The sequence below is a fragment of the Phyllostomus discolor genome, chromosome 4 (genome assembly GCF_004126475.2).
Source record: "Phyllostomus discolor isolate MPI-MPIP mPhyDis1 chromosome 4, mPhyDis1.pri.v3, whole genome shotgun sequence".
Lineage (NCBI taxonomy): Eukaryota > Metazoa > Chordata > Mammalia > Chiroptera > Phyllostomidae > Phyllostomus > Phyllostomus discolor.
Window position 1 is genome coordinate 22,815,753 of NC_040906.2, and position 13,257 is coordinate 22,829,009.

Here is a 13,257-nt window from a genome sequence, read left to right on the forward strand (position 1 = left end):
CGACTAGGGGTAGAGACTGGGAGTGTAGTGAGGCTTCTTTCTGTTCCTAACTCTAAGCCTCCCCGGTGTCTCCCCCTCCAAGTCACCGCCTGCTCCCCTGGGTACAAGCGTGGCTAGATCCTCCTTGGGCAAAATTTCAGAATCCTCACTGGTGCCAGGGGTAAGTCAGCGGCAGGCAAAGGAGTCACTCCAAAGACTATTCTGAGCCCAGAAACAAAACTCACGATACTATAGGAAAAGCAAAAGAAGCATAAGGCTGAGCCCCAAGGCCTGGCTCCTTGGTAGCCATAACCAGCTTTGTTCCTCGGCCACTGCCGGGCCCCTCCCTGGTGTTGCTGGTTGAACAAAATCACGTGGGCCCAGTTCCCTGGGCTCCAGGGCCAAGGTAATAGTCGCCTTGTCACTCATGTGTGGAAGGATGAAAAATTAATCCACATTGGCGAGCCACCCGCCGAAGCAGCTAGAGTTGTGCCTGTCAGTTGCTCATTATTAAAGACTCCGCAGTAAAAACAAGCTGCCTAGACGCCTGTGCAGGCCTCCATGACCAAGCCAAACAACAAACTAGTCATCCACCTGGAATGTCTGCTCTTACGGATTGTAATATCTGTGTGTCGGTTTAAGAAACTATATTCTCTTCCTCGCTCCCTCGTGCCTTCCTCTTTCACTCATTCTATAAAGGTAGGCTTAAAAAGGTGGGTGGGTTTTCCTAATTAAAAAAAAAATAAACTCAGAAGAACAACAGACCACAGGATAGCATTCCAAAGATGAAGATGTGTCATTTTATCTTCCCATCCTATCAAATGAAGGCAGGAAGTTGATGGAGAACCACTTAGCTCCCGTTAACTGCCATGGAAAGCTGCTTTTTCACAGCTGTGACACCGGGGTTGTCGCTGGTGTCCGGGGTGTTCTCAGTTGCGGAGGCCCTTCACACTCACTTTCTGTCGCTGACGCCCTTCCCTCCCTGCGGAGAGGAAGCGAACACAGAGTTTCTAGAACTCTGTCCATCATCCAGCATTGGGATCACGGTGTTGTTAGCTGACTGCTGGCTCCCGTCCACCAGTCAGCAAAAAGCCTCCTCCCCAGCTACTTCTAATCACCAAAAAAAAGAGAGAAAAAAAGTTTTCCAACTGCAATTCAACCTTGAACATTTGGGAAAGAAAGGGAAGCGCTCACTTATGAGTCATCTCTCTTCCCAGCGGCTCTCGGCTGTGCAGAGTAAAACACTGCGTCCCGAGCTGCACGCAGGCCGCGGGACTGCAGCTGTTGTGTCTTGCTCATTTCACCCTTGCTCATCATGTCCCTCGCTGGCTTTTACAGGTGCGAGAGTTGTGGAGCCGTTTTCCATTCTGAGTGCAAAGAAAAGTCTGTCCCCTGTCCGAGGTGCGTCCGCCGGGAGCTGCAGAAGAAGCAGAAGTCTTTCTGGCAGAGGCTGAACATGGACGAGAGCCTAGAGGAGGCTTGCAACATGTTCGAGCTGTCCTACCAGAACACCTGACTGGGCAGGGGCCCAAGGCCAGAGAGTGACCTCGCGGTGACCCATCAGCCCCAGCGGCGTCCTAGCTAGCCAGTTAGACCCCTCTGGATGGAGAGTACGTCTCATCTTCAGCTAGATATAGATATATATTTATGCATAAATATGCACACACACATACCTATCCGTGTGTTCTGTGGAAGTCGATGTCTCAAAGGTCCGTGGAGCCTCCGTGGCTCAAAAAAACTACCAATAACTGATTACACATAGCCATGAATTTCAGCTGCTTGCTCCCAAGCAAAATGTGGTTTACACATAATGCTTTATGGTTCGGACATGTTTCTTTTTCGTTTTTGGCTCTCAGGGGCCATTTTATTATTACACCGGAGGAAGCATTTCCAACAGAACAACCATGCTTTGGGGGTTTTTTGTGTTATTTATTTTTAGCCTTCATAGCCCAGTGAGGTAACTGAGGCAAGCACCCATCACCATCTGTTTCCTAAGAAAATCTTCAAAACACAGGAATGACTTTGGGATCCTTCCAGGATCCGGTGTCCCTGGCTCTCTCCCCGCAGTTTCCTCCCCAGGGATCGCCTGAGCTGAGCCGAAAGGTTTGGCAATCAAGAGTGTGAGCTCCCCCGACAGAAAGCATGCACCCCTAATTTATATCGGGAGAGCTAGTTCTGGTTTTGAAGTCCATCTCGGAAACGATTTTTTTTTTTTTTAAAGAGAGAGAGAGAGAGACCGCTGCGACCAATTACTGCACATTGTTGCTCTGTTTGCTGGTACGAATCGCAACTCCGCCAGCGAGGCGACGCTCCGCCCATTTCCCAGGTTGCGAACAAGGCTCTCACGTGCGTGGCGTTCCCGGGGCTCCATGGGTGGTATTTATGATATTTTAATGGTGCTGGCCTGAGGAAATTTCCGAGGATTGTCGTTAAATACATCCGTGTGTGGACTGGTAAATACATAGTGCATGCATTCCAAGAGACCGTCTTCAATTTCTGTTCCCAGAATCCTGTGTAGGCAGTCCCTACCTACTCACTGTAAATGCTTTGTTTCTCATGGTTCTTCATTGCGCTTTCATCCTGACCTCTGTCAATCTAACCGCTGCTACTGCCGTACTTTTTAATCGTTTAAAGAAATCAGAATAGCCTGGAACTTCAAAATACCAACATTAGACTATTAAGAAAATACCAAACTTACCAAATATATTTAATGAATTAAATCTAATATTGTTTAAATAAATATACATACACATAGATCATTACCACCTTAAGGTAAAACAAAAAGTGCTAAAATAATATTGTAGGAAGAGGAAATACAACAGATTGCTTGGCCGGCTGGCGGGGGCGTGTCCTCCACGGAGGCGCCCTTGCAGGAGCCAGCCCGGGGTGGCCGCGGCACAGACGGCAGGGACGGTGGCGCCGGGGACCACGGTTCCCCCTCCTCACTTCAGCTCTTTCCACACAGAAAAATACGCTCATGTTGGACCAACGGTACGCTTGACCCCATTGCTCCTTTTCCCCACACCTTGCCCCCTCCAGATCCCAACTCATTCCACCTCCACCCACCCAGAGACGTGGCGTTTCAGACCGACTTTTCTGCAGACCTTCCGCTGTAAGCATCGCGCCTCTCAAGCTGTGCAGGTTCCTTTGCCCCCAGACCGCACGTTTCCACTCAATAGCTCCGCACCACGCATGCGTTTGTTTTCTCCTTCTGCAGGAGCTGTGTCTGAGGCAGTGGAGACTTGTTCGGAGGCAGGGGCCCCATTCCCGAGATGCCTTATGGTGCCTTTTACCCTTGGAAAAACAGGTTGACTCCCCCCCAACCCAACGCCCGCTCTAGTTATAGAGAACATCGCACACAAAAGTAAAAGGGTGGAAAATCTCAAGCACTTGGCAAAGAGGCACACAGATTTGATCATCTCCTCTTTCCTACCCCCTTTCCGTGAAACACAGCACTTATATTTTTCAGCCTCAAAGAAGATAGCAGAACAGGATCTTTCACTAGAGAATTATGGGCCTGCTTATTATAAAACAGATGTGCTCCGATGGCACAGTGCCTTTCCCCTCACCCCGCTCCCTGTCACTGTAGCTTACTTCTGCCTTCGCGATAATTAATGCATCTGCGACTCCGACTGTCAGCGAGGCCGTGCCCAGCGCAGTGCGTTTGGAGCCCTGAGCGCACAGCCGTCTCCCCCCCTTCCAGCACGCTTGCTCTGTGGGCAGAACTTCCTGTCCCACCGCGCGGGCCCCCAGGGTCAGGCCCACCATGCATCAGGGGAACATGCTGGATCCCAGTTCTAAAGGCCCTTGTTGTCCCCAGGGCCCGTTCAGAGGGCCCTGCTAAATATCGGCAGTCTCTGTGAACTGCAGAGAGCTTTCCAGCCGCATCGTTTTCGGCTTATTTTCAAAAGGGAAGAAAATAGATGTGCCATCACCATCAGCTACCCAGAGCTGGTGCTGTATCCCAGCCACCTCTGGGATCGCTCCTGCCCATGCCTCTCTGGCAGCCCGGCAGGGCCAGCGCAGGCCCGTGTGGTGCTCACGGCCACCACTGCCCAAACCTGACCCGACAGTGCAGCCGGCGTCGGAGCTGGGTCTGCCGTGAAAATTCAGAATTGCTGTTTTCAGCCCAGAATGCCTGGGCGCCCATGAACGCCCTTACTGTTTTCAACTCGAACCAGTTCCTTGGTGTATGGTTAGGTAATTGTTCCACTGCTTAGAAACTGTTGAAACAAAGGCAAATCTGTGGATTACCACCCCTGTAAAACCAACCTAATACCCGCTTTCCCTCACGTTCTCTTTGTCATCCCACATTAAATATCTTGTGCCTAAAGCACATGAGAAAATGGCCAATTAATCTCCTAGAGCTGGCAGCCGACCCAGGAGAACCTCTTTTCCCTTGAAAGGCCCATTCCCGGGCGTATCACTTGAGGAACTCCCTCCCCTGAGCGCCAGCAACTCCTGTGTGAGACAGTCCGACCCTGGCGAAACGTTGGCACCTCACCCCGCAGTACAGCAGCCAGTTCCTAAAATAGACCTCAGTATGCACCGCTGCAGGAAGGCCACAAAGTACTTAAAAAGCAGTCAACTGGAATGCGACTTGTGTTCTCTCCAGGCCTGCTTTTCCCCAATTTTGAAAGCCTCTTTATATGAAAACCATGTAAACGCCTGTCTTCCCCTCTTTGCTTCACTAAGCCTTTTCAGGGGCCTGCATTATAGTCGTTTTTGTGTGTGTGCTGCTAAAGGTAATCTCAGGAGCTGTAATATTTGATTAGCTGAGGAGGTAACACTCTTTGATTGTTCTAGACCAGGCCTGCCCCGAAAAGGGACCATTGCGAGCTCTTGGGATTTGGGGGTTCCAGCCCACTCAGTGGTGCCCTTCTCAGGCTCCCGCAAAGGGACGGTGCGTGATTTCCTCGAGCCGCGCTTAGAACGGAGGTGTTTATATCCCTAGCTGTGGTGAGCGGCCTTCGCTCAGCTGGGGGGAGTCCCCTCGGACAGGGCCGGGCCTCTGTTTTTGTCTCTGCGCATGTGCGCGCTGAACGCTGACAGGGAGGGGGTCTTCCCGTGCCTCCTCGAAAAGGTTTGGCTTCCAAACCTATGGGTTTGCGTGGGCAGAAAAGGCTTTGCATGAAATTCCGTATCAGGGCGGGCACGGTGTGATGCCACCCCGAACACGGTCTGCAAAGATAGTGTTCTCCGACAAAGCCACGGTGCGTCCTGCTCCTAGTTTAGGGTGAAGCTGACCCTGCCGTTCGTGTGACTGGGTTGCTGTACTTTATTGAAATAACTGGATCATGAAGTGAACCTTCAACTCCTGATTCTAATGCTGCCTGGAGTTGCCACAAAGGCTATTTTATATTTGTACTTCTCCCAGGAAAGAGATGCATGTAATTTGCTCCTTTATTTCTTGAGTTTTCTGTCTCACTACTTCTCTTACTCTAAGATAATGTGGAAAAGTAGAGAATTTGGGGCAAGACGGAAAGAAACGAACACCTCCCCCCTTGGCCGGAAGTGAGCCTCTCGAAGTCCTCTGGTTCTCTCTCCTGGGTACTTGTGGACAGCTGGGCAGTAGGGGTGCTGGGGGTTGTGCGCCTTGTACCACTCCTCCCCCTGAGCCAAGTGGAGCCAGCCGCTCCAGGCTGCACCCAGGGATGGTGAATAGGACGGGGCCATCGATCCAAGCAGACAGCTGCTGGTTCCTGTCACATGGGACAGTGTCTGGACAGTTAGGTCCAGCACTGGACAGCCTTACTGGTCACAATTCTACTTTCATTGTATTCAAAAATCCCTAACTTGAGGGGTTCTCAGCAGTGTGTTTTGGTGGGGTTTAGTGTGTTTTAGTGAGTTTTTACGTTAGCAGGTGGAATCCAAGTCCTTGTGAAACTCTAGTTGAAAGTCAAAAGCAAAGTGCGGGCTGGCCTCCTCAGCACACCTGCAGTTGTCGGGTTCTCTGTAAAATGGGTTCCAGATGATCACGTCGTGTGGCACCGGAGGTGCCTGCTCACAGGTGGCCTCCGGAGGGATGGGAGGCACTGTTAAACTCCTGCTCCACTCAGTGAAGAGACAACTGCAGTTCTGCTGTGGTTCCTCCTTGTGGAAAGTGAAGCCATCTTGTTCGAAAGGTCCACAGTGAAGCCAGTTGTTGCAGGTAGAAGATGCAGGTGCCCACAGCAACTCGGCCCAGTGATGCTTTCCTCCTACTGGCCATAGAGCTGTAGACCAGCCTCCCTTCCTCCCCTTCCCTTGACCTTTCTTGCCCCTAGCCCTGGGTCCTGGCCCAGATTCGGGCCTCATAGCTAGTACCCTGGCTAGTGGGCCGCTGGGGCCCAAGGCTCCTTCTCCGCACTGGCCAGCCCGTTAGTTCCTTTCCCCCGTAGGAGTGCCTTATAGTACTGCTTAGTGCTTCTCGCCTCGTCTCTCCAACCCACTTGAAGCCTGCAGGACTCTCCACCGAGACGTGGATCACTTTGTTTCTTCCCCCCATCAGCTCCTCTCTGTCAGATCCCGCGGAGCCTGCATACTCCATACACATGTCAGACCTTCCACCTTCGTTCAACCTGGTGCCTTAAGCTCATGAGTGAACAGGATTCCTGTGGGCAGCGCCTAGTTAAAGCAGAGGGGCAGGAACACGGGCTTCTTAGCTCCACTGGCACTTTTACCGGGAAATACAAAAGATACAGACCACGTAATGTTTTCACTTCGTTTTATGCTGTTTTCAGACCACTCCTTCTGTTTGCTTGATTGCTTGCTCTCATTAACCAGACTCAGGGGAATGCCATGATGTCAGCAAGGCCAATGGGCAGAGACATTAAACCAGTTATCCAGACTTGCATCTGTAAAGCCCGTGAACTCAGCCTTTTTCAGGTTAAGAAATTGCATAATAAACATAAAAGGATTGTTTTCTTTATGCCAAGGTTTCTTTTTATTTTGCCACCTGTTTTCCAAGGGGAAGCCCCTTGAAGAATGTGCGATGAGATGTTGGAGGTGTGGGCAGTGCACCGAGCCATTACTAAATGGGACTGTCGCTGCTGCAGGCTGGGTTGGGTTGTGGTCATTGGTTTCAGTCTTAGTGCGGCTAGCCAGTAACCTACTGCAGAAAATGTAAGGGGGAGTCTATCTTTGAGGGACGGTAAAAAAGAGGGAAAACGTTGAGGTTACAAATGAAGAGTTTTGAACACAGCGATGCAGAAAACGCCTACACAACTATTCTTTCGCTCCTGGGTCGGAACAATGTCGTCTCCCCGCTGAGCTCGTGCACTGCAGAGCTGACGAAAACTCGGGGGTTGGGCTCTCCTGTTGCTATCTGTTGAGCGGTTTGAAGTAGCTGATGTGCTAACTTACGTATGTGTTGTTTCTGTTTTCTGGATTTGTGTTGCCTTTCGTCTTGTCATCGCTTTCCCATATTTTTGTTTACATCATTTTTTAAGTATCAGTAACTGTAATGCTATGAAATGAAGTTGTACTGTTGACGAGGCCCCTAGTTTTTATGGTTATCTGTTAAGTGCACCAGTTCCTAATGTATAAAGTTATCTCGCTCTCAATAAACAATGCAGAAGGTACTGTCTCTTATAACGGCTTCATTAAATTATTCTTTTTGTGGGGGTGGTGACAGTCCGGGATGAGCCCTGGATGTTAATTCACAGTCAAGATTTGAGCTTTATTAACAGTGAGCTGCTGGGGCTTTAAATATCTTCATTTTAATCTTGCAGGTAGATTTTGGTTTTTTCTAAATTCATCAGTCTACAATATTCTCACCAGCCCTTCCTATGTTTATGAAAAACATAACATTTTTTAAAAATGCAGATGTTGTGTTATGGGCCTTGTTTGCCAAATCAGAGCATGATGATTTTCTTCAGCTCTGAGACAAACCTGTTGAAGCTCATGCAGGAGCTGTCCTTCCGCCAGGGCTCATGGCCCCCAAGCTCTCTGGCCCTGGTTTCATCTTGCCTCCGCACTCTCCAAATTAGATGGACAAGTGCCGGGCCAGGGGGCTGCTAGGCAAGATCGCTAGTTCTTCCTGCAGACCCTATTTTGGGAGCAAAGAGTGAAAAGTGAAGAGTAGGTGTTTATGTGAGAGATAGCAGCCCTCTGGGAGGTGAGAAGTGATTGGAAATATCCACACTACCTTGCCGAGGGCTGGCCCTCGGGGCTGGCCCTCGAGGCCGGCCCCATAAGGCCACGGGGTGCAACCCCTGTCCACGTGGAGCCCAGCAAAAGCACCAATGAAACTCACTTTCTCAAAGAAAGACATCGAAGAGACTGAAAAGGCGCTTCTGGTTAACCATTTACCAAAGGTGAACCCTGAGCCTCACTCCCCGAGACACACCTACCCAAACAAGTCCATGCCAGCCTCCGCCCTCCGGAAACCAACTGGGGCTCCTATCCAGGCCGTCCAAGGAGCGGCTGGACTTCATCCTCACAAGAAACTTGACACAATCCGTGATAAAAAGAAATGAGTTAATGTTTCACTGACCCAAACTAGACACTTGGCCTAGTCGGGGAGCCTGAATTCATCTGGTTCACAGGCCAAGTTAGCTTTGCCCCAGTTGTGGTAAGCGAGGGGCTGGGTAACTCCAGTAATTTCGGGTGGCATCCAAAAGAAGCTGTGCGGAGACGTCTTCAGAAGGGTGGAAAGAGACACCATCTGATTCAGCTCTCCCCACCCCCGCCCCACCCTCCTCCTAGTAGACGGTGATTTGAATCTCCCTGAATTGTTCCCCCACCCCACCCCACCTGTCCTTTTAATGCCTCAAGATCGTGGATTTAAGCTGTGGTTCCCACATTAGAAACACAAGAGAAAAAGTAAAATGTCAGGACCCCATATAGACACTTGAATCGAATCTCTCTGGATGGGGCCTGAGTATTCATGTTTCCCTAAGTGACCCCTGTGTGCCCCGGGAGTGAAGGACCACTGGGTTAAAGGGAGCACATTGCCCTGAAATAAACACTCGCTGGGCACACTGGTGGCCAGTCCACAGCAGGAAGGGCGTCAAAGGTTTGCGGGGGGACTGAACGGCTCTGGTTGCCCTCCAGCTGATGGCTGTTGCTTCCTTCCCTCCCAGCAGAATGGTGCCTCCGAAACTGCTGCTCACAGACTGCACTCATTTCCATAAAACCTTACCTCTTTATCCTTCTACCTTTCTTCCAGGGTGTGGTTGGCTTCCATCTATCCAGCATATACTATCGCCAGACGGCCTCGTAAATAGAAGCGGCCAGGTCATGGCCACGGGTGACTAAGCTGGCCTACGGAGGGAACCGTATAACAGTCTCCCGGTTGTTTTGTGTTGTTTTTTTGTTATTCTTCCTGGTTATGTTGCACCTGCCCTCACATGCAGGTATATGAGGGTCTACTTTAGGCCCAACCAGCGAACGTGAACCTCATCACTCTGGACAGTGATATTTAAAATGAGAAATCCCTAGGTACTTCTTGCCCAGAAAGGCCTGGAACATTCAGGAAATCCTGGGCTGTGTCCAGCTTTGCCTTGGTTCAGGAGAAGAACGCCTTTGAAATGAACCAGACTCGTTCCAAATGTGAGCACCTATCGAATTGATGACTTTCAACCGCCACTGCCAGTTACGGGAGGGCGGAGGCAGAAAGACAGTCCCGCCCCTCGGCTCCCTCTGTGGAGTCAGTGCTGTCAGGGGCACAGTATTCCTCACTGACAGTGCACTTTTCCAAAGGGTTCAGAGTCTTAGAAACTGCATGATCTCCTCCGTGCTCACCGTGCTTACCACCGGGGGAACACCCACCGCAGCAAGGACCTTATTCAAAATCACTGTACGGAGCTAGTAGTGCTAAGGGGTGGGAAAAGACTAGAAAAGAATCGCGGCCTCCCAGGGTCTGAAGCAGCACCTTTAGCACCTTGTTCTAAAGCAACATCATTAGAAACTACATTCCTGATTAGGACAAAAAGAAGTTTCGTATTTATTTTTGTTATTACACTGGATTCCGAGTGGCATTGAGAGTAAGCCTCCCCCAAGAGAACAAAGGCTCCTGGTACAGAGAACCCAGGAAGCCAGGGGCAACCACGACCAGGAGAGAGACAGAGGTAGTTCATTCGTGCCCGTTTGCATCCATCTCTTCATGGCCTGGGCAGGGAAGTCTAGCAAGGAGAATACATTGTTTCCATAGCTGAGCATACAGAAAAAAATCTGATTTATGTGCTCTGACTTCCAATTTACCTGGACAATAGGGAAATGTACTACTCCTCCACCTTTATTTCATATCCCTCCATTAAGGGCTATTGGTTTTAAGCAAATCAGCTAGAGTTCACAAGTTCATGCCATATTTCAGATCCTGCCATGCAACCGCAGGCCGCTGCCGGTCTGGGGGAAATTCCTCCAGCTCCCGTCCAGACGCTCCCAGACAGACCGGCAGGAGAAACGCTTTCAGTGGCTCCCATGTTCTCCCAGGACGGCCTATTGTTCTGAAGCTGAGAAGCTGCTATTAGCACAGTAATTTTTTTCAAATGAACATTGAGCTAAATTATCTCAAACGTATAAAGGACCATCTCTCACTGTGTTATGGAAAATTGCCTTCCAAATTACAAGACTATACAAAGCACATATTAATTTGGGGCCCAAGGACATCCAAATTGCCTTGGCTTCCACGCTGTATTGTGATGACACGCTCTTAATAATGTCAGGTTCCGAGGCCACCACGAGGTGCACGCCGTTGTGAAAATAAACCAGCAGCTTTCTCTGTGAAGATCACCACATGCATGCTCCAGCCCGGCGAGCGGTATTTTGCTCTGAGATTTCAGCCTTTTGCAGAGGAAATAAATTCCAATTGCACAGGCAAGGAAGTGAATTTGAATTCTAAACTGGGTCAAGCTCCCCAGAGGGCTTCCTCACTGCCCCCCAGGAGCGAGGCTGCTGAGGAAGCAGCCATCGGCCACCCCAGTGCCCGGAGGGGACTCCCGAGGACAACTGTGTCCGGAAGTAACTCCTACTCTTGCGTGTTCAACTCCACACCAGGAGAGACGGGGAAAGCAGAGGGCAGCCGCTGGCTGACAGGCCTGGCCGAGCGCCAAAGCTGGTAGAGAACATGGGACCAGATGTGGTCCAACAGGCGGCCCCGCCCAAAGCGCCCCAAACCAGTCCCCAGCCCCCACCAGCCCAACGGCCCACCACAGAGAGTTTCGAATGAGCATTATTAGATTTTGCCTGGTTTGTTTCACCTACTCTTGTTTTTCATTTTTTTACTTTGAAGAAATATCAAATCCCAGACATAAAGACATGTTATGCCCACATGCTTTAGTATTCATTTAAAACGTGTTTATTTTTTTGTACACAGCCAAAAAAAGCATTCCACACCTAACCAAATTAACAGTGATTCCTTGTTATCAGTGGACACTCAGTCCCAAATTAAATTTATCTTTTTGTCTTAAAGACATCTTTTTGTTTCTTTACAAAATAAGGCCCTTACACAATAAACATAAGAATACCCCCCACCCAGAGAATAAGAATGTCCCCACCCAGGCTTGGTAAACCGCAGAGGACCATGACGCCTCCCCACCTCCCTTCCCCGTCTTCACTGCGCAGGCGTCCCACTTGTCCGTCAGAGTACTCTATCCCCCATCCCAGGTGGCCCTGGTGGGCTGTCAGTCAAAGCCCCCTTTTCCTGTAGGCCCACAGCCCAAGCTCAGTCAGCAGGAATTTGAATCTCAAGGGGAGCACACACGTTGGATTTCGGTGTCTGGAGGCATTGTCCTTGAGTTCCTGCTCCCTCGAAACTGCCCTGATCCCTATTCTTCCAAAGACCCAGGCTTGTAATTGTTCACATTCTATGAACTTTGCAACACGCGCCTTCTCTCCTTAAGAGCTGCATTCTGACACAATGTCTTTCCCATGCAGTTTCTCACTACCACTCCTCCCGTCTCTCTGCATTGTGACCTCACCCTCGCCCACGCATCGCACAGACGCTGCAGCGTGAACACACGGGAGTGAGCAGGGCAGTGCGCACCGTTCCTGGCCTCTGCGTTCAGAAAGCAGTACCAAGGCCAGGAGGAAAGTTTTCTCTAGCCGAGAAGGGGTACTTCTTCAGCAGCCTGCTGCACCCCAACACGATGGCAGTGACTTAGCAAACGGTGCTGAGTGCAGAACTAAATGAGGTCACTTGTCTGAGAAACAGGGCTGGTTCCTACAAAACGGAGTGGAGAGAGCCACTCATTTGCAGAGACGCAGTCGCCCGAGGGTGCAGAAGCTCCCGGCCCATCTGTTCCCAGGTGGTCCATGAACCCAGGCCAGCACTCGGATCTTCGAGGGCAGATTCCTGAATTCCTCACTGATCCCTGACGTGCCCTCGCCAAAGACGTTAGAATTCAAGTGCTCTGTATCCAGTTCTTTCCTCAGGTGAGTATTTCACTTTAAAGTCTAAAGTCATAAAATAAAAGTAAACGCCACAGAAATCTGTGCAGGAGAAGGGTTCTTCATAACAGCTGTCCCCAATAAAAGCCTGTCTAGAAACTCTCTAGAAAAATGCCACTGTTTGCAGTGTGGTTAGCAGGGCACAGCATTGACCACCTTTCTTTAATCAGATATAAATGACTGTTCAAGAGTGTTGTTTAATGCAGGCAGGAGTCTAATTACCTACCATTAGAGTCAAAACTTCTCAACCTGAACTTCTCCGTAATAAAACTTCTGATCTGGGGCCACAGAAAGACGAGGTAAGGGAAGGAACAGGATTCCCTGCCCCACTGGGAGCATGCTGTTAGAGCAGCACTTCTAGGCCCTGGGCCCCGCCCGACCAGCCACAGCCGCCACCGCAGCCAGTAAAACATTAGGAGTGCGAGTTCTCGAGTCCCACCTAGACCCTGGGGAGGGGCCCAGGGTCTGCTTTAACAAGCTCTCCCTACCCCCACCCCAGAGGATTCAGATGCAGGCTGAGGTCTGGGACCCACAGGGACAGAGAGGAGGACTACCAGCAATTTAGACCCCTGCCTCACCCTTGGGCCAGCAAATGCTTCTGGAGGCCTCCTGTGCACTAAGCACTCTGCTAGGGGTGCTGGGGGTGCAGAGACAAGGAAGACACAGCCCCTCCAGATATGCAGGAAGAGAACAGGGAGGGGAGAGCAGGGAAACCAATAGAGCCGTGTTAACCAGCTCTGAGGCAGCTGCTAGATTTCAGCCCCCTTCATGCTGGGTGACCTTGGGCAAGTCACTTAACGTCTTAAAGAAGTGGCCTCAGTTTCCCCATTTGCTTTCTCTGTTGGGATAGCGACAGCTGTCAGGTGACAGGGCTGTTGTGAGATGGCAGTGGCACGGTACACACAA

At 50.4% G+C, this 13,257-nt stretch overlaps 1 protein-coding gene across 1 annotated transcript in view; it reads left to right on the top strand.

Moving 5' to 3' along the window:
* PLEKHM3 (pleckstrin homology domain containing M3) overlaps window positions 1-7,541 on the top strand; it is a 171,725-nt gene extending 164,184 nt beyond the window's left edge. The window contains exon 8 of the mRNA XM_028509277.2: window positions 1,318-7,541. Coding sequence (XP_028365078.1) covers window positions 1,318-1,495 — 178 coding nt within the window. The 3' untranslated portion in view covers window positions 1,496-7,541. The remainder of the gene's footprint in view (window positions 1-1,317) is intronic.
* Window positions 7,542-13,257: the final 5,716 nt, after the last annotated feature.